The sequence below is a fragment of the Strix aluco genome, chromosome 14 (genome assembly GCF_031877795.1).
Source record: "Strix aluco isolate bStrAlu1 chromosome 14, bStrAlu1.hap1, whole genome shotgun sequence".
Lineage (NCBI taxonomy): Eukaryota > Metazoa > Chordata > Aves > Strigiformes > Strigidae > Strix > Strix aluco.
In genome coordinates this window covers 23,298,862-23,318,341 of record NC_133944.1, presented here as the reverse complement: position 1 = coordinate 23,318,341, position 19,480 = coordinate 23,298,862, and the positions used below count along the sequence as shown (strand labels likewise).

General features: G+C 46.1%; 1 protein-coding gene across 6 annotated transcripts in view; it reads left to right on the top strand.

Moving 5' to 3' along the window:
- The window catches only part of NLRC5 (NLR family CARD domain containing 5), a 52,979-nt gene extending 34,102 nt beyond the window's left edge, over positions 1-18,877 (top strand). For 3 of the 6 annotated variants that reach the window (XM_074840059.1, XM_074840056.1, XM_074840055.1), the window contains 21 exons: positions 381-464; positions 1,051-1,140; positions 2,117-2,182; positions 2,669-2,752; positions 2,829-2,912; positions 3,527-3,613; positions 4,065-4,145; positions 4,680-4,763; positions 5,174-5,257; positions 5,890-5,973; positions 6,693-6,776; positions 6,867-6,950; positions 7,654-7,737; positions 8,692-8,775; positions 9,638-9,721; positions 10,797-10,880; positions 11,834-11,917; positions 12,011-12,094; positions 14,164-14,247; positions 15,330-15,413; positions 16,462-18,877. In XM_074840059.1, the coding sequence (XP_074696160.1) occupies positions 381-464; positions 1,051-1,140; positions 2,117-2,182; positions 2,669-2,752; positions 2,829-2,912; positions 3,527-3,613; positions 4,065-4,145; positions 4,680-4,763; positions 5,174-5,257; positions 5,890-5,973; positions 6,693-6,776; positions 6,867-6,950; positions 7,654-7,737; positions 8,692-8,775; positions 9,638-9,721; positions 10,797-10,880; positions 11,834-11,917; positions 12,011-12,094; positions 14,164-14,247; positions 15,330-15,413; positions 16,462-16,543 (1,750 nt within the window). In that variant the 3' untranslated portion in view covers positions 16,544-18,877. Of the gene's footprint in view, positions 1-380; positions 465-1,050; positions 1,141-2,116; positions 2,183-2,668; positions 2,753-2,828; positions 2,913-3,526; positions 3,614-4,064; positions 4,146-4,679; positions 4,764-5,173; positions 5,258-5,889; positions 5,974-6,692; positions 6,777-6,866; positions 6,951-7,632; positions 7,738-8,691; positions 8,776-9,637; positions 9,722-10,796; positions 10,881-11,833; positions 11,918-12,010; positions 12,095-14,163; positions 14,248-15,329; positions 15,414-16,461 lie in introns of those variants that run through there. The other 3 variants (XM_074840057.1, XM_074840058.1, XM_074840060.1) reach the window with 3 other exon arrangements.
- The last annotated feature ends 603 nt before the right edge of the window (positions 18,878-19,480 follow it).

The window sequence follows — 19,480 nt, the reverse complement described above, 5'->3', positions numbered from 1 at the left end:
CCTGTCTGTGTGTGTATGTGTGCTCATTCAGACTATTCAGAAAGAAAATTGATGAGTAATTATACAGGTCTTTTACATATATTAAGCTGGTGGGACAACTTCCTTGGGATTTTCACTCTGTGGCTGTTTTGAGGCATTTGTTGCTTCATCTGAGCTCTGCTCTGAGCTTGTGTTCAGAGCTCTTCATTTGAGCTTGCTCTGGAGTTTATTTATGCACGAGGTAGCTTTGTAGGGCAGCAGTTTGTTTTAGACAGACCTTTAACGGCTGAGCTGGGATTTAAGCCCAGGAAGCTTGGCTTTTTCCTTCAAAGCTTTTCAGAGGAGCATTGCTGCTGTAAAGGCGGAGTCTTGGTTGGCCATCTTGTTCTTTTGCCTTTCAGTCTCTCCAGGAATCAGCTGGGAGATGAAGGCCTGAAGTGCCTCTTGGACCACTTGCACCAAGCGCCTGTTACCTGTTCCCTCAAGTAAGAAAACACAGTGTGAATATGAGGGGCCCCAGCAGAAAGGTGTTCATGCGATCCCTCCTGAAGCTGTTTGTCATGCTTCTTGCCCACTCCTGCCTTAGGAGGTCAGGTCTGAGTGAGCCATGAGCACAGCTCAAGACCTCCAGGCCAGGGCAGCTCAGGGTCTGATCCAAAACCTGCTGAAGTAAGTAAAAGTCTTTCTATTAGCATCAGCAGCAGATAACGAGGCCCAGAGTGGGCTAGTGTGACAGAAGTTGACCCAGTCCCCTGAGTTTTCAGTTCATCAGTTTTCCGTGGACATTGTCCTCTTTGAATAACTCACGGCCCATAGGTGCTGTGAGCTTAGCTGTGCTCTACACCAGCCTCTCCCCCTCCAGCTGCTCCAGCAGAGGCAAGCTGGAAATCGGCTGTATCACCCAAATCATCAGTGCCGTGTCTTAGAGGGGTTTGGTGCATTTAGCACAGCTGAAGGGGTCTAGCACCCCACAAACTGTTCTACCTTTGGTGCCAACTTGAATTTCACCTCTGTGGCTGAGGAGCCTCGGGAAGACCCCAACTCTTAACACCTTCCTTCTCTTCTGGGCAGTCTCAGCCATAATAGGATTTCTCAGGATGGAGTTCTGCATCTCATAAGTGTGTTTACCACATCTGGAAATACTGCTGAAGTTGAAATCAGGTATGTGTTTCTCCTCACTAATTTCTGATTCTTCCCTGCATGTTTTCCCCTTAATTATCAAAAGTTTGTGACCTTCAGGTAATAATGACAAGAACCATGTTTTCAACTACCTTTATGTACAAGTGCATGCAAAGCTTTTGTTTATGTCCGTTTCTACTGGCCAAACATAGCTGCCAAGGAGGAAGCTAGCAGAACTGTTACTCCACAGGGCCAACTAATTTTTGTGTATAAAGACACAAGTATTCAGCTGTACTAATTGTTGTCATGTATGTATCTGTCTGTAAATCAACCTCTTCAGGGCAGGAGTCAGCATTTGCTCTGTAAAAATGTGGTCCCTAATTCACTTCAGTATGTTGAGATTTCAGCGTGAGTCTGTTGAAAGCACTTTCCAATGTTCTTCACTTGGATTTGCATCTTTGTCTCCTTTCCTCTCTGGCAAAAATAGCCCGTGTATCTGGGCTTGTTGCACTGGCATGAACTGCTTTTTCTCACGGCTTGAAGCCACAAGGCTGGGCCATGCTGCATATCTGCCCTCATCAGTGTTTATGTTCATGCAGACCAGTTGGTCTGTCATGAACCAAATTTAACCAGGGTCACTTGAATTCATTCCTGCAGTTCCATGTGGGTGCTGAATTTTTTGACTGGGCTATTTTAAAGCAGATCAGTCTCCTGTTTTAGCTCTCTCCAGAGCTTGGCAGAGAGTGCAGGGACAGGAGGAGGCAGAGAAAAGCAGGTCAGATCAGGATTGCTTCTCCAACCACCAGTGCTGCCTTATGCCAATTTAGTGCTAGTGAAACCTTTCTGAAGCATTTCCCTGCGCTGGTTTACTGTAGGGAGAGGTGAGCCGGGCCAGGTACCTCTGTCACTGTTGTGCTGCGTTGCTTTGTGCAGTTTGATGTACTGTTAAATTCTCATCACTGAGAAAAAAAAGTTATTTTCCCTCCAAATCTTACACTCACGTATCTTTTCTGTGCAGTTTGTGCTCCAAAGCAACTTTAATCATCAAGTTGACAAGCAGAGATGACCCGAGAAAGATTTTGAGGTAATAGTGCAGATTTATTTTTGGTGATTTCTTTGACAGAGGTGGTGTTCTTTTTCTAGGGACAAGGCAGACAAAACCTCCTGTAGCCCCTAGCTTCTGGTTTGGTGATATTTTACACTAAGAGGTGATACATTTCCTTTGTTTCACCTTCTGAGAAGAGCTTTCTCACGTCACTGAGGATCACACATCCCTTTCTATCACTGCTCCCTCATTGACTGTTCCTCACCTAGGAACGTGTAGGTGTGCCTACAGTCCCTGTTACAGGGCAGGGTGCTACAAAAAGCTGCCCTGTTGGCATACATGTACGCTGTAGCAGAACATTGCAACAGATGCTTTTAAAGTGTTGCCACAATCTCTTTTGGAAGCCCTGGAAGGCATTTAAGGTTTTGGTGCCATCCTTTCTCTGTGTGATACCTGAGATTTCTGAGTCAGAAAGCCTGAACTGTTTGTAAGGAACTAAGACTGCTCTCTTTTGCTTCCTTTCAGACTCACAGAGTGCAACTTTCAGCCAGAGCACTTGGAAAAGTTGTGCTTGCTCCTGGAAAAGTGCGCTGGTCTGACAGAGTACATGTGAGTTAATGGCTGCTCGGACCCATTTGGGTGGGCTCATTTGTAAGCTTTTCATTACAATAGCCTTTGGTTCTAGATCCTCAAATAACAACATGACAGTCCAAGCTGCAGAAAGACTTTTGCGTTCACTGAGGAAAAATCTGGGTCCTCTGAAAATCAGGTACTGTGCTGTTTTAGATATTGATCTGAGGCTGGTCTGATCATCTAAGGTCTTCTCTCATCAAAAGCAGAAGTGAACTGTGCTTATTCCAAAGATAGGTAGCGTAGGTACCTAGATAGGTAGAGAAATTCCCATGGGTGACTCTTAAGTTCAATATACTCTAAGTATTTTGGCTTTATCTCCTTGATTCATACTAAGCATCAGGTAAAGCTGTGCTGTCTCTAGACCTCTACCTGCCTTACAAAGAAGGTTGTTAATTCTGGTGAACGCATTCCTACTGTGTTCTCGCCAGAGGTCTCACCAGAGCATCCCACAGTTCACCTGGGTAGCGAATTCTTCACTTCCCCCCTTGTGTTAGAGCACAAGGGCCAGGCTCCCTCTCATTGCTGTCAGTGGTAGGCAGGCAGGAAGTTGATGTCTGTGTCCTCCTCTGCAGGGGAGCTGGGTTACTTCTCTGTTTGTTCCCAGTTTGCATCCTGTTTCCTATCTAGACATTACTCTGATGAGCAAAGCAGCCTTTTGTGTATATTAGAGTGCTGAGCACTCAGCTGACAGAGGCAGAGGTGGATCTGTGCATGTGAATAAAGCAGAGTGGCCTATATTCTGCTTTGCAGCATAGAAGAGCCATGGGTATTTAAAGAAAGTGTCATGAACCTTCTTGAGCTGGCTGTCCAGGCCTGTGGAAACATTACTGAGATCACGTAAGTAACACCTCAAGTTCTGGTATCTATTAGATAATTTCTTTTATCCTGATACTTTTAAGGAAATGGGATTGAAGCCAGCACTTTAACTTGCTCTTCTTTTCTTTATTCTCTGTCTCTAGTGCATTTGTAAACCATTAGCCAACTTGAAGCCAGTTTGGCCCAAATGTCTGGCAGGTAGAAGTGCTTAGAACGTTTGTGGTCACACAGCTAAGAAGGTTTAGTGGAAAGGAGACTGTGTTCCTGGTCTCCCTTGGGAGAGAGGGTGCCCAGATTAGGCTAGCTTTGAAACTAGTTTAAACACTGAAAAACTCTTCAGAGGTGGGTGTTAGTATTAATGCACCAGCTTTGTCCTGTCCCATCTAGTCCTCCTGATTTTTCTTCTGGAAAATAGCATTTGCTCTCCCTCAAGAGTTCACAGGCTTATGTTCTCCAATGTCTATCTTTCCAGGATATGTAAAGACAAAACCCTCTTCCAATTAGGTGTAAGTTTCCCACGCTGCCTGGAGAAGGTGGAATCAGTCGTTAGCAGGTGAGAAAGTGACTATTTGTCATTATTTTCTGCTCGTTCTGTAACTCACCATGAGATGAAAAATATTTTCAGAGTGTCTGAGACTCTGGTCTCCGTGGGTTCAGTCTCAGCGTGCCTCTGTGCCAACATGTGAAAGAAACTGTAATCACGTGCATGTGTCTTTTAGGCCACCCTCCTTCAGGCCCATGCTGGACCTGCACGAGGTAAAAAAAGTCTACCTACATTTCCCACAGGACCAGGAGCACTCAGGAAACTTTGAAGACTTAAGATATGCTGGCTTCTGCACGAATGTATAGGGAGAGAACAGCATTAGTGTCTTCTCCCCTTTGTGTAGCTGAAGAAGGTGGCGGCTGGGGAGGGGCTGTGTTTCTCTACACTGGACTGTGGTGTAGATGGGACATAGCAGGAGAGCTCAGGGAGGGCACCTGCAAAGCTCTGATCTGTTCCTAAGCCTGGCCCTAAGGGCCACCTGACACTGCAGTGGGCGTCTGCTGATTGTTACTGACAGTTGCGTTGTGTGTTTGTATCCTGCAGATTGAACCTGGACAAGCCAGAAATCAAACATGCTTGCTTCTACCAAAGGGTTCTTGAAAAATGTGCTCAGCTTCAGGAACTGAGGTGAGTTGCCAGGCATTGTAGAGGATTTTTTTGGGAAGGGAGTAGATTGTCCTTGTGTGTGCAGGAGAGCACACAGCAGGGCAGGGGAGAGGCCAGTGCAAGGTCCTAGTCCCTGCCCTCTGGGTTCCCTGCTTAAGAGTGTTTGGATGGAAAATAAGAAAGACCCACAGACCTAGTGGCTTCCTGGGGTATCCTTTGAAGGCATCTAAATCATAAAATAACGGAGACCCTCTGCCCAGTTAACCTGTACTCGCTTATCGTGGCTGGGAGTTCCCATGGGACCTTGCCAAGTATTGATGTCGTGATGCTTCTTCAGTGTCCCAGCACCACTGTGCTTTAGTTGTGTGGACTTGGCACAGACCTTCCATCATCAGTAGACGTAGCCCAGATCTGTTGTTCTGTTCTTGCAGATGGTCTCATGTTGAGCTCCACAATGATGAAGCAGAAACGCTAGTCAGGATTTTCCTACTTCTTCCAGAGCTGAAGAAGTTCGGGTATGTCCCCAGCTATGGTCTTTTCCACATCTTTATCGTTTGCTCAACCTTGTGCCTTGCCCTGATCCTCTCTAAAATGCTTTGTCTGGAATATGGCCATGATCTATGTGATCTCTCCTGAGCTGTGTCTTGACTGCAAACTGAACAGCTCTCTACAGTTTGTGCTAAAGGTGGTTATAAGGGGCACCATGTGCATCTCTTGAGGTTCTTTCCTCTCACCTTTTTTGAAGTGAAATCAGTTTGAGAGTGAGACCTTGGCTTGGTAAGTTTATACCACCTTACTGTGTAAAAGAGCTTTTTCTGGTATGAGTAGCATTCAGGCCTTTTCACAGCCTTCTTCAGCTGCCTGTAAGTGAGAGGTAGGCTTATAAAGGGCGTCTCTGCCCAGTGAAATGCTGAGGGTTGAGACTGTGCTGTTTGGTACATGTACATCATGTGAACATCTCTGAACTACCTAGTCCTTGTAGTCCTGTACACGGGAGGTGTGGACATCCCTATGAACTCCCTGGTCCCTGATGTCTGTGCTGGCTGGAGTTTGGGATGGGGCAGCTTGCCTGTTGGTGAAGAAGTAAATTCCTCTTTCTCAGTGTGCTGAGACCTGACCTTCTTATTTGATCCTTGCTGTTTTGCAGGCTGACCTCCAGCAGTATTATGCCAAGTGGAATTGATTACTTGATCACAGGCTTACAGAACTGCCAGGCCATTGAAGAGCTCAAGTGAGTGTGTTGTTATCTATCCAGATAGATATCTGGATATCTATCCAGGCTATCCAGAGCCTACCAGGTCTTTCTAGAAGCTTTAGTTAAACTGCAGCCTCTTTTCTGCCTGTACTGTAGACAGATGTAGTTTTCCTGATGGCTGGAGGACTTCAGACAGGGAAGAAGAACAATTCCTTTCTATTTGCCATGAACAATGAGTGAGAGAGACAGAGATCAGTACTCTGCGGCAGGGAATGTCCAGTGAAGAAATCAAGTGTTTTGGTAGCTGGTTTTTGCATGGATCATGTCCCACTGGGCGGGCAGTGTTTCCTGTGCAGCAATCCCAGAGCCAGCATTTCACTCCTGGAGGATTGATCTGGTGTCCTGCACACAGAGGTGGTTTCTAGGCACCTACATGTCAGACATCCTTCGGTTACAAAGTGCCACTGGGCCGTGTATGTTGCTGTTGTGAGAACTTTGCCATCTTGTGGTCACAGTGGCACGTTGCTCCATGAGGGGCTGGGTTCTTGCTCCAGACATTTGGGTTTCTTTTGGTATTTTATTAGAATCCAAACATGTCCAGTAGAATGGCATTAGAGAACAAAATTGAAAACTATTCACAGTGACTAGAATACCCTCCCACTTCTCTTCCACCCTTTTTGTGCTCTCCTCTGCTCTGAGTGCTCACATGACTGCCTGTGGGTACTTAGTTGTTCCTGCGTTACTTCATCTTTCAGCCTGGGCTCCATGAAACTCAGCAGTGCTGCCATTCCTAAACTTGTGCTGGGACTTCGTGAAATGCCATCTCTGAAAAGGCTTATGTAAGTGTGTGTCTGCAGCTTGCCTCTAGCCCAGCTTCTGATACTGAATAACGAGCTTAATGTCCATTTTCCTGGGCATGTTGTTTCCAGCTTGAACCATAACAGTATTGGTAATGATGGCTGCTCCACACTGGCAGAAGCCTTGAAGAATATGCACTACATGGAGGAAATCGAGTAAGTTTATCCTTTCTTGCAGTCTCTTATCAGCAGAGAGGTGACCACTAGTGCCAACATTTGGAGAGACCCAGATGTGCTTATGTACGATGTTGTAACAAAAGCAGGGAGGTTGCAAAATGCTCATGTATGAGGTACCTTGGGCTAGAGGAAATCAGAGCTTGGTGTTCAGAAGAGGAGAATTTGGTCTAACCCCACTTTGCTGCAGTCACGTAGAAAATGGATTAAAGAGCCTCTGGATTTAAATCTTCTCTGGAATCCCTGGGATCCAGGACAGAGCCAGAGGCCCCCTTCTCTCCTGGGAGAGCCTTGGACTCTCCCTGCTTTGAAAAGATCTGAACCTAGAGCCAACCCCAGGCTTGCTCTGTTTTTTCCCTCTCTCTCTAGCCAGATGCTGTCCATTCTCCACTGTAGTAGTTTGGAAAATAATAACCACCTGTTGGCTGTCTTCCTATTCTGGCTGAAGTGATTTCCCACCCACTAACAAGATCCAGTGATTTTAGTTGTTCTTTGCAATTTTTTTTAATGCCTCATTAACAGCTATTAGTCTTTTCATGAGATAGTTGAGACAAGCAGCTCTTTGATGCTGCTGCCAAGGTCAGAGGTGTCACGCAGCAGATGGGAGACATTAAATAAGATCTCATACTTTGCCTGGCACTTAGCATTTTCCTTTACAACACAGCCTGTCTTGTCTTCTTTAAAGTTTAAGCCACAACAAGATCGGAGATCCAGGCCTGATAAATCTAGCTGCTGTCCTGCTGAAAATGCAAAACCTGAAGAGAATTGAGTGAGTCCCCTTTTTTTGTTTGCAGTCATTTTGGTTATGGCCACAGTTGGTGGGGAAGCCTGTGTGGGAGGCCCCGTGCCACCTTCATTTATACAGTGTTCCACTTGGCAGCGTTTTCAATGTCATTGAAGACCTGATACAAAATCTACCAAACCAAAGGAAAGCATTCTCTCTCCTGCCCTCCCCATGTACAGCTGGGTCTGGCAGTAACTTTTTCTGCCAGTGCAGAGACTCTCTGAGGGTGAAGGTTACAGCCATGTCCTCGTGCATCACCCCCAGAGACCGTGGTGGGCACTTGCCAGCTTTGCTAGCTGTTTGAACAGAGAGATCCCTGGCTCGGTGTGTCCTGGAAAGTAAATCTGCAAGCTTGTGGGGAATCATACAAATCTCATATATCCACGCAGCACCTTTCCTTGGGCTATGTGGGGTTCCCAGTGTGGTGGCCCCCATTGTTGTTATACTGCTTTCTTTTGCTAGTGGATGTCGAGGTGAAATTGAGAATTTGTCAAAGCGAGGACACAGTCTCTAGACAAGGCTCTCTCCCAGAGTCATGGATTCAAACTGTCCCTCCTCCAAGGGAACAGAAATTAGAGCATCCAGGCTGTTTGTTAGGCCTAGATCTGGGGTATGCCTTGTAATTTTTTGAAATTAAAAACCTGGAAATGACTTGAACAAGAAAAGGAAATTCCCAGTTCTGTCTGGGAGAGTCAAAACTGCTCCTTCCCCCCCAGTACCTGCAGGGGCAGTAGTGACTCGGTACTTGACAAAAACACACTACAAATCCCCAGGCCATTTTCCAGAGATCTGTGTCTCTGAACACAGCGCTGTAGCCCCGCGTAGCCCATTGTTGCAGTGACCCAAGTCTCCCATCACACCAGGCAAACAGTGCAATATCTTAAGCTGGTACATTCCGGTTCTTGTTCGGTCACTGAGAGTATTTCATGCTTATTTTAGCCTTTCAGGGAACAGTCCTAGTCCTGCTGGATGGGAAAAGCTGATGGAAGCTCTTGCCTATTGCAAGTGCATTGAGGAGTTACTGTAAGTGTGTCATTTCCAATGTCCCTTCACGAAGCTGGGCAAAAATCAAGGCAAAGAAATGAACTGTAATCTGTCTCCAGTAAAGCCAAAATAATTTTTACCACCGATTCTTATCAGAGCAGGGTAAAAACTCATAGCTACACGGGATAGGAATGTGTCGTGCTGGGTGTGGGAGGTTTGGGGATTACTTGTTCACTGCAATCTCTTGGAGATTCCCAAGAACCATACAGACTGCATCAGTGGGGAAGAGATGAGTCTGTGGTTTAATAGCCAGTGTCACAGGCATATGGGCTGTGCAGAGTCTGTGTTGCCTAAGAAATCAGCATGAATCTATATGGCTGCAAAAATGGAGGGAAGATGACAGATAGAGGCTTTACTCAGATGTATTATCTGTCATTCCACTGCAGACCAGTTTATAGAACAAATGTGCCCCTGACATGTTAAAGAAATAATAAAAAAAAAACCAAATCAGAAAAAGTTATTTCTGTTACAGTTAAAATGCTGGAGCTATTCATATTAACCTTCAGCTTACAGCATACTGGGCTAAGGGTACGTATTAAAGTGCAATTTTGATGTAATTCCAGCTCAGGACAACCTAGTTGGGAAAGGAGATCACTGTGCTTCTGAGAAGTGCAAGTCAATTTTAGTTCCTTTTAAACTCCTGCTGCAGGGTTACAAAACATCGTTGTTCTTTCCTCCCACTCCCAGTGTCCTTTGAATCATGGACATTAGCTCCTTTCAGCATAGTCCCATGCACATGTGGGTGAGGAATGAGGGTCACAGACACGTGTGGGTGACACACAGGTGAGGAATGAGGCTCTGTAGTTCACTGTCAGTTACATTTCATTTCTGCTTCTTCCAGACTATCGAGGAATGGTTTTGGAGACAGGACAGCAATGAAACTTGCCCTCTGTCTGCCCCACATGACCAGCCTGAAGATCCTGTGGTAAGTGTCAGCCTCTGCCCCAGGAGAGCTGGATATCCTGGGAATATGTGGGATGGTTGAAAGAAGGCATGGGAAAAGGCAGAGACTGCAGTGGTGCACTGATCTCTTGTTTAGACGATATTTTAAGTGTCTCAGGGTTGAAAAACCCTCCACAATTACCTTGCTGCATCAAGTCACATCAGCTATTCTTGCAAAATCTCTTGCAGTGTTAACTTTAGAGATGAACCAGGCATTGTATATACAGTAAAATAACCCTTAAAATTGGTTTTGAGTATGTTATCTTTTAATGCCTCTGGCTGCCCTCTTGTTCTGATGTAATGGACCTTTTGTGGTCCCTCACTGTTTTGTGCAGGCACCTCTGAGTGGTTTTTCCCCCTGAACTTAATGATGTTATATTTTTAAACCTTTTATGGGAGTCTTTCCAGACCTCTAACATGTAGGACTTTCTTGTACTGTTTTACAGTAGCAAAGCAAGAAATTGGTGATCTAGAAGAGCTCATGGGGCTCATTTAGTGTAGTGATGTGCTTTCTACCCTGTGTCTAAGGTATTGTCAAAAGATATCTTAGAAGAGGAATCCCAGTGGTGGGAGACTTCAGTCTTCTGCCTAGGTTCTTGTCTTCACTGGAAAGGTGGTGGGAAATCTGCAGACACGAGGTCCCGTCCATTCTTTGTTCTTAAGACCATTCCTGACTCATCTCAAACTGATCCCATGTGCACAGAGCTGGAGACAGACTCCTGGTGGTACTAGGCAGCTTTTGCTTTTGCAGTGACCGGCTGACTGTGCTCCTTTGTTGTGAGCACGGGCAAATCCACTGAACCTGCATGTCCTCAGCTCAGGTGTCACTGACAGCAGCAGGAGCCACATGACATGCTAGCCACATCGCTGCCTCACACTGTTGCCTCCCTGTTTTCCAGGCCCCTTTGTTAAGACTAATCTAAAGGATCCCAGGTTATTACCAGCACTGGGTGCTGGTTCAAAAGATGTAGCAGTTACCTTCTTGGCAAGTTAAATATGAACTTTTGTTACAGCTTTATTCTAAAATAATCTTCCAATGCTTATGTTTCTTTTGTTAGCTTGCAGAACAATAACATTGGGCCAGCAGGAGGGATGAAGCTGGCCAGAGCCCTGGTGGTGTGTGGGCTGCTAGAAGAGATAAGGTAGGCCATGGCAGGTGCACTTGGGATGGCGCCAAATGTATGGACTAGTTTCACTCTGCGGGTGGGAATCATTTAGCTTGAAGGCCTGAGGCTGTCACGTAGCTCTTCCCATGCTCGGGGTGACTCCGCAGAGGGCAATCTTTCCACCCATTCCATTCTAGACCTTTTCTCAGGATGAGAGGAGGCACTCTCTGGAGGTCACTGCAGTGCACTGCGTGCGGGGCAGCTTAGATCACTTTAGGTGTTAAACCTTGTCTGCCAGTGCTGTTTGCCAGGCTTTGTGTAGCCACATGCCTTTGAACTACTGTATGCAGTAACCTGGGGTAGAATTTCTAAATAAAGAACTGAAAGAATGGAGGTGATGCAAGTTAACTCCTCCTGCTGCATCCTTGATGTCACCATTCTTTGTTAGGTGCATACTGTTAAATAACAAGCTGAATTAGGTAATTTTAGGTGTGATATGTTAGAGCAGGGGAGGTGCTGCTATGGCTGGTAGATGAGAACAGAGCAGCACACCCTGGTAAAGACTGGAAGGCAGTGACTGCTGCCCTCAAGGTCTTTGAGTGCCACATCTTCTTCCCACTCTCCCTTACTGTCACTTCCTCTCAAGTCACACCAGTCATTAACTCCAGTATAACTTCTTATTTCCAGTTTCACGTACAACACATGATGTGCTGCGGGTCTGTCCATCTTTGCCATTGGTATAACCCCAAGTTGCCTGCAAGCAATTCGCTGCTGAGTGGACTTATGTTGTGAGTTAGAGCAGGGCTGTCATTCCCATTTTACCAAACCCTGAGTTGCCCTGTGCCAATCTGGCTTGTCCCTGCTGTCTAGAGCCCTTACTCAGTCTGGGTACTAGTTATTGACTTGCTGATTCACACAGTTGGTGGTGGCTTTTCTCTGACTACCTGCTTTTTCTGCAGCCACTCAAAGCTTCTTCATTACTCTTACAGTTTATCAGAAAATGACCTTGGGGAAGGAAGTATCCATGCCCTATCTGAGGGGCTGCCATGCTTTGAACGCCTCCGGAAGATCGAGTGAGTACCAGGGCACTGAAGGCTGCCAGGGCAGAGTGTGGCTGGCTGATGCCAACACAGTGCCCTCTGTTTTTTCTCTCCCCACTGCTTCAGCTTGAAACTCTGTGGAATCACTGATGATGCTTCAAAAGCACTTTCTCACGGCTTCCGACAATGCCCTTCCATGGAGGAGATAATGTGAGTGTGATGAGAATGGGTGGAGAGATCCTTCAACATACAGGTCACTCTCGTTTTAATGTCTTCTCCTATTTTCAACTGCAGTGCACTTCTGATCCTGCTAAATACTTATTGGTACTTACCACTAAGTACTTTTTAGTGATAAATTTGCTAGTAATTTACTAATTGGCTAAATTCACTGCTAAAAATTTCCTGGTATAACTAGCAACTTATAGGAAGCCGAATGTGAAGAGCTGAGCAGAATATGGAGGGAAACACTCATCTTCAAACTCTGCCCATTATCCCTGGTCATCTGCTTTGTGAGGCAGGACACATTCCCCATCTTGTTCTCCATGGGCCAAGTGTTTCCTCCATTTTTTTACAAGATGGCCACAGTTGTTTCTCAGAGCAGAAGCAGGAGCTTCTCTGTACAATTGCAGAGGCTGAACTGAGAGCTCGAAGCACAGTGAATTCAGCCTGTAGATGAACAGGGTGTACCACCAGCTGCAGTCTCGCTCTCCACACTGGAAAAAAAGGGGTTGCTCTGATGTGTGGATGTTTAACATGTTTTCAATAAACAGCATAGGTGGGCTGACTACATTCTGATGTGTTCACCTGCCCAAAAGAACCTCAGCAAGGAGCCTGCTGGCAACCTGCTTCAGCTTAGGTCTTTTTAAAAGCAATTTGCCCCCTTGCACTAGAGGGACCTTAAATTTAATTCTAGTACACAGGATCCCATGGGGTCAGCAGCAGTCTCACCAATCCTGAACTACCTGTAGCTTTAATGAAGACTAACACTGCTTGGGGTGCTGGCAGGGTACAGACCTCCCTGGCTGAGATCATTCCTCGATCAGGATACAGAGCTGCAAGACCTAGGCTCTCTATCATCTCTGCTGTGGTAACACTTGATCATCATGCCACTCTTATGTGCTTCAGTTCTGCAAAATGGGTGGTTTGAGTAAAATGATGCATGGGTCATAAGTCCACCAGGCTTTCCTCTCTCTCACACAGAAGGTATTTGTGTGGAGATAACTGATATCTTTGGACTCGGAGCATTAGGTCAAAGCCAGGATTTTATTGTCAGACCCAGGAGAGGTCTGGTAATGATCCAGTGGAGTAGTGGGATGACTAAAGCAATATTCAGTGCATAGGTGTGTCGCTTGCAGCATGGCACTAAGACTAGCTGACCATGTGGTTAGTTACTACTCCTGCATTACTAACAGGCAAGCAAATTCTTCTTTAATACTAGTGTTAGGCAGGGTCTTGTCAGTGGAGGAACATGTGAGTTCTGTCATTGGGAAATCTGAGTGACATGGACAGCAATACACTGATACCCATGATATCCCAGAACAGGCCATGAACCTGTTTGCTGGAAGGTCCCAATTCTTGAGCTGGATCCTATCCTGCATTTCTTTTTTTGACTCTTACATGCCATACAGAAATTCTGGAGTTCCCCAGACTTGGGTAGAGGAATGGATCTGTGGGGTGGCCCCAGGATCATTCAGCTGAGTGAAGGACTGACTGGTGCCATGCTAGATTTCTGTGTTCCAGGTGAGAGGGAAGTGGCCAGGCTGTTCAGCCAGTGACAAATAAAGGATCTGAAAAATTTTCTCACTGCTAACGCATCGGAAAGTGAAAAACCTAGCCTTTCAAGAGCCCTGTGAGCTATCCTTTGAAAGAGCTCAAAATCAAAAGGCAGCTTTAAGAGCAGGTCTGAGAGGTGCCTTAGCTGCTGCAATAGTTTAACGCCATCAGCACAAGGAGAAGTTGTCCTGGGGTAAAGCTGTGTGTGCTCAGCAGTTGTTTCCATCTTTTGCCTCTCATTCCCTGGGCCTGCAGGACTCTGGAGATAACCATGGTCCTCAGGCTCTGTGCTGACACTTCCTGGTGTCTTACTGTACATGAAACTATGTGGTGAAACTGAGGAAATGCCTCAAAATTAAGTGTGTAAATCAGGGGAATGTTTACCTGCCATGATAAGAGGGTGATAAGCTCTTGTGAACAGGCTGAGGGGGTTGTATCACAGCACTGCTGCTGTTCCCCTTGTGTTCATCGACTGACTCACACCTGGGATTTCTTGTCTGCCTTAGACTGTCTTGGAATGCCCTTGGTGACGGAGGAGCCCAAGAGTTGGCCAGTGCTCTCCCGGGAATGGAAAAGCTGAAGATGTTAGAGTGAGTACAGCCCTGAGAGCAACCCCAGGAAGAAGACTTGTTTTTCTGTTGTTGAGCCTTCAACCACAGCACTTCCAGAAAGGGAACGGACATTAGGAATGACAAGCTTTTGCAGTTCAAATTCTTGCTTAGCATTCTTGCTGCATGCGCTGAGGGCCAGCCTTGCTTGGGTGATACACAGCGCAGAGAGGCATTTTTGATTTAAGGTGTTCGCAGTGTAGGTATCTAAGCAGAAGCTGGTCTGTGCAGGCCTCCTGTTTGAGTTAGGGAAGACAAACTGGTGTTTCTAGGCCATGAGTCATATCACCTAATGACCTCAGGTGAGCTGCTTACTGCATGCTTTTACTTCTCTTCAGTGCCTGGGACGGTCTAGATGGGTGCTGTGCTCAGAGCGCTTTCCTTTGTGGAAGCCTGCAGCAAGGGGTGCTGGGCCACAGGAGCTCACTGGAAGCTCCGATGCAGCTCCTGTGCTGGAACTGCAGCACAACCGTCAGCTGGGGTCGATGTCACCAGTTTATGTGCTGGCCTGGTGGCATCACAACCCAGCGCTATTCCATGGGAGGGACTGTCAGCTGCTCAAGAACTGCTCATGGAGCTTTCCTCCCTTTAGTCCTTTGGAATACATGGTGTGTGTCTTCCATCTCTCAGCTGTATGAAAATATTAGTCTTTGGGTAATAGAGTCAGGAACTGAGTTTTGTTTGTCTTGGGCAGGGAAACTACATAGTAGAGCCCGGCTGTTTTACAGGTACAAGCAGGAAGGTTGTGTCTGAGGCAGGAGGAGTTGTTACTAGCATTTTTTGGCACCACGTTTGCCGTGAGATCTGTTGGAGTGCTCCAAGGGCAAAAGATCTGCTTAAAAGTCCTGTTGCTAGAAGGACTTCATAAGGAGCAGTGCACACACACTTCTTGCATAAAACAGGGCCACAGTGTTAAAGATGAGGCTGATGTAAGTTGTGTGGCATTGCTGTGCTTGTGCAAAAGTGTAGCTCTTCTGGGACAGGAGGAGCCAGTGATTATTCAGCTGTTTTCCACTCTTGATTCATTTTGGGATTTTAAAATTCTCTTTTTATTTCTAAAACAGTCTGGAGAAAAATCAGATTGGTGCCTGTGGAGCCACAAGGCTTGCAGAGGAACTTGCCAAGTGCCTGGAAATTCAATTCATAAGGTGAGCAGGTACCACAGAGCTGGGTGTCGGCTCAGCAAGGGCAAGTCAGGGTGACCAGCCTGCTGCCCTGGGTTAGCTGGCATGGAATAGGGTATTGCAGGGGATGCAGATGCAAGCCAAGTAAGCTGAGGGTTTTCTAGGCAGCTCCACCCCCTCGGAAAGTCCTGGGAAAAATGGACTGAAAAGCTTACTGGCTTTCAATAAGGTAAAAATGAAGAGCCAGTTGTGCAATGTCCCCATCAGGAAGTTTGCTGCATTTTTTTCCTGTAAGTTTTCTTTCTCCCATTACATCTGATTTAACTTCTGAGATACATTCCTGCCCTGTCCCACTCTGTCCTGGGATCTGTATCTTGCAGATACTTGGACACCTGATTTTTCCCACTGCTTGTCATTGCTTCTCCAAACCCTGTGTATCAAACTCCACTAGAAACCTCTTGTAGCAGAGACCCACTCATTTGAAAAGTCACACTTCTGAGAGCCTCTCTGATAACTTTCTGGTAATACAGGTCCCAGAGCCAAGCATATGCTCCTACCTGAGCTGTCTCTTTGGCCCAAAACAGGCTCTGCCTTCCCCAATAGTGAGAGCATCCCAAGAGCAACCACTGGGGAGTGTTTCTGGTCCTGGCTGGAGCTTGGGGCCCCTGTGTGCTTGCTCAGATTGGTGGGCACAGCACAGCACACAGTCCCTTTGACTCCTCGGGGCATTCTGCTTTGCATGGTAGAAGCCCAGCATGGGCAGCTTTGGGGTAGACTCCACCAAATGAGGTAGATGAAGAAGGGCAGCTCACATAAATCAGGTTGCTTGTGTGTAACTCAATTCTTCCTCCGCTTTCTGAGATCCTAGTGGCCTGAGCCACTAGCCTTAATCCCTCTTCCAAGCTAGATAAGTGAGTCCATCTCAGCCAGCAGGCAGCTGCTGGGTTGCTGCTGTCTCGCTGCCCAGCCTGCTTTGATGAAAACACAAAGCTGCCTCTTCCACTGTCTTCGGCATGCCACCTCCTCGCTCGCTGTACTTAGTCCCACAGTAACACGTTTGCTGTCGTTGTAGGCTGTGGGACAATCCCGTGCCCAAGGGCCTCGCTGAGAATTTGACAAGCCAAGACCCAAGACTCTGTTTCTCCTTCTACTAGCAAAGAAGAGCCCTTGCCTCACTAGGAATTGCTCTTCGTCTCCCACTGCCCGCAAAAATTGCACTGAAAAACCCAGAAGAGCAAAGTTCCTACAATTAAAAACTGTAAATATTAGGTCTTCCTTTGTTGCACTGAACCAAGTGTGCACTGAACTTAGTGGTGTTTTGTTTCTTGTGAACTTTTATTGTACAGAAAAGCAGAAGACTGTAAAGAATTGCTGCTGAGCAGGCAGTGTTGTGGGTGTAAAAAGATTGAAATTCTGCAAGAGCATGAGATGCATCTGCTCAGGCATTCAGAAAGCCAACAGAGTATTTAATTATCTCTAATCAAGATTACAACACCTACAGGGTGTTCTAATAAAAGAATGTACATCCTCCAGGAGAGGATGTAAAATTATTTACAAAATTGTAATCTCTTGACCCTGTTATAAATGCACTCAAGCAGGCTGTTTGAAAATTGTGTATAACTGTGTGTGAAATGCCTCTATGATTTTTAGGCAAAAAATGGTAATATGTGGTTTTGTTTGCTTCATAGCAGGCCCATTTTCATATAGAATTGCCTCAGTTTCCTAGTAGAAACTTCAGAACTTTTGAAATTTCAAATCGTTGCCCCAAAATGATCAGTATTTATACTATGATGACATGGAAAGGCTGATATCACCATAAATTTCAGTGGCAAACCTTACTGAGGTTGTAAAACATGTAAAAAATATTTATGAAAACTGTGACTATTCTGTGTGAGAGGATGTGCACTACTGACTATTTTCACGTGGGGTTTTGTAGACCTTTGTGGGGCTTTTAGAAGACTCGATTGCACTAATTCAAGGTGAAGGGAAGGGTCAGTTAGCTTGAAACGTTGAGCACGTGATGGATCCTTCAAGCCTGTACTATCCCCTGAATGCCAAAGCCTCCATGTCGCTGCATGGTTGGACCTGTGGGAACTGGAGAGAGAAGATCCCAAACACCAAGTTTGCTGCTTAGCAGAGGAGACGGACTACAGCTGCCCCTTGCACGTGTGGAGCGACAGCTTGAGCTGCAGGAGTGTGGCCACGTTGTTCTCATTATTTATTAACTTGTGTTAGAATGTTTTCCTTATGTGTTCGTGCTGTTAATATTTAATCCGTGTGGTGGATTTATTTATGGAATTTTGTTTACAGCAGTGTTTGCCTGGGGAGATGTAACTGATCTGATTTGGGCAGGGCAGGCATTTGTAATGAGATGGAAATGCTGGTCCAGCAAACCTTCGGGGGGGGGACGTGAACAGCTGGTGCCTGTTATTCCTGGAGGAGCCACTGCCCTTATTTAAAGAGCATCATTAGACTCTGTGAGATACTGACACTGCGTAGAGGTGGGACACGTTTTGCAGAGACTGTACTCTGAAAAGGGTTTAAAAACAAGAACAAAGAAAAAAAAAAAAGGCAGTGAAATTGCTTATCAGGCCATAATTCAATTAAATAATCAAATACCTGAGATTCAAACACTGGAATTTAGGAAAAGCTTCACCAAATGTGGCTTTTTCATCCTGTATTTTCAGATCTAGTTTGCAGATGCAAATCTCCCCAGCGCCCATCAGAGGAGTGTGGCACAGAAGGCAGCGTGATCACGTACTGAAGGGTGTCTTGGTGCTGTTAGCTCTTCCCAGCTTTCAAGATGAGTGTGCTTGTCAGGTGGGCTCTGCTCAGACCCCAGGCTCCCAGGGCTTCTTTGGGAAATACAAGGGGTTGGACAGAGTTTGCATTAACAGTCCATTTCGGTCCAGGCTGTGTGCTGAAAGTTCATTTTTTCCTGCATTTGAAACGTCATTTTAGTAGGACTAAGCACCACGTGTGATAAATAACAGAGAAAGAGTAGTCCCCATCCCTGGAGGGGTTGAAGAGTCGGGTTGACCCAGCGCTGAGGGATCTGGTGGAGTTGGGAACGGTCAGGGTGAGGTTCATGGTTGGGCTGGAGGAGCTTCAAGGGCTTTTCCAACCGAGATGAGTCTGTGATTCTGTGAAGAAGGAAAGTGCTGGGATTGGACTTTTTAATGCACTTTGTGATGGCCGTTTTGTCATCTTCGATAGCAACCACAGCCAGAGCCTTTGGCTGTTACCACAGGCCCATGTACTGGGGAAAAGCAGACGTATCTCTGTCAAACTTTGTTTGACAAATCTTGATCAAGCTTTGGTCAGCTCCATTGTATTGTCTCCTGATGCATTTGAATTTGTTCAGGTGTTGCGGTATTTATTCCTCTTTTACTGGTGTGAAACTTGCCTTCCTGTTTATTGTTTTTCATCCTTTTTTGTTGGGGAAAAAGTGTGCTTTAACTGAATAAATAAGAATGCTGCTTTGAGGAGTGCTTGACTGTTGAAGTCAGTTTTGTTTTCTGGGTCTTGGGCGCTAACCCTATGGGTAGAGCAGCCACTCTAGAGAGATCTCTTGGGTTTGGATCACATCACTGGATTGTTTCCCTTGCAATGAAATGCACTATTTTAAAAATAATGAGACCTGTGCTTTCCCGCGACTCCCAAAGTCAGGAGGCGTACATCTACACCATGAGGTTTGCGGTGCCATAACAAGGCATGCTGCTGCAGCACTGCTCTTCGCTTGAGGTGTTAAACAGTGCCTCGGAATTCTAGACGCACACCTGCATTTCTCAGGTTCTTCCCCAAATTCAGGATTAGCTCCCAGACACACATGGGTCTGACCTGAGAGCACGGCCATCCCAGCAAGCCAGGGAAGGGACCTGCAGGACATCACAACATCTTCTCCAGAACACCAGGTGTCAGCAAAACCCCAAAAATGGGAAGCGGTTGTCTGTAGTCCAGCGATTTCAGCTAAAACCGGGCTCTGTGCTGTGTTTTGAGTGCGTGGGTTGCATTTTTAAAAAATTGAGATTTGGATTGAGTTGTACGTGAAACACACCGCCACAATCGATCCTTAGCTTGTTTCTTACGCC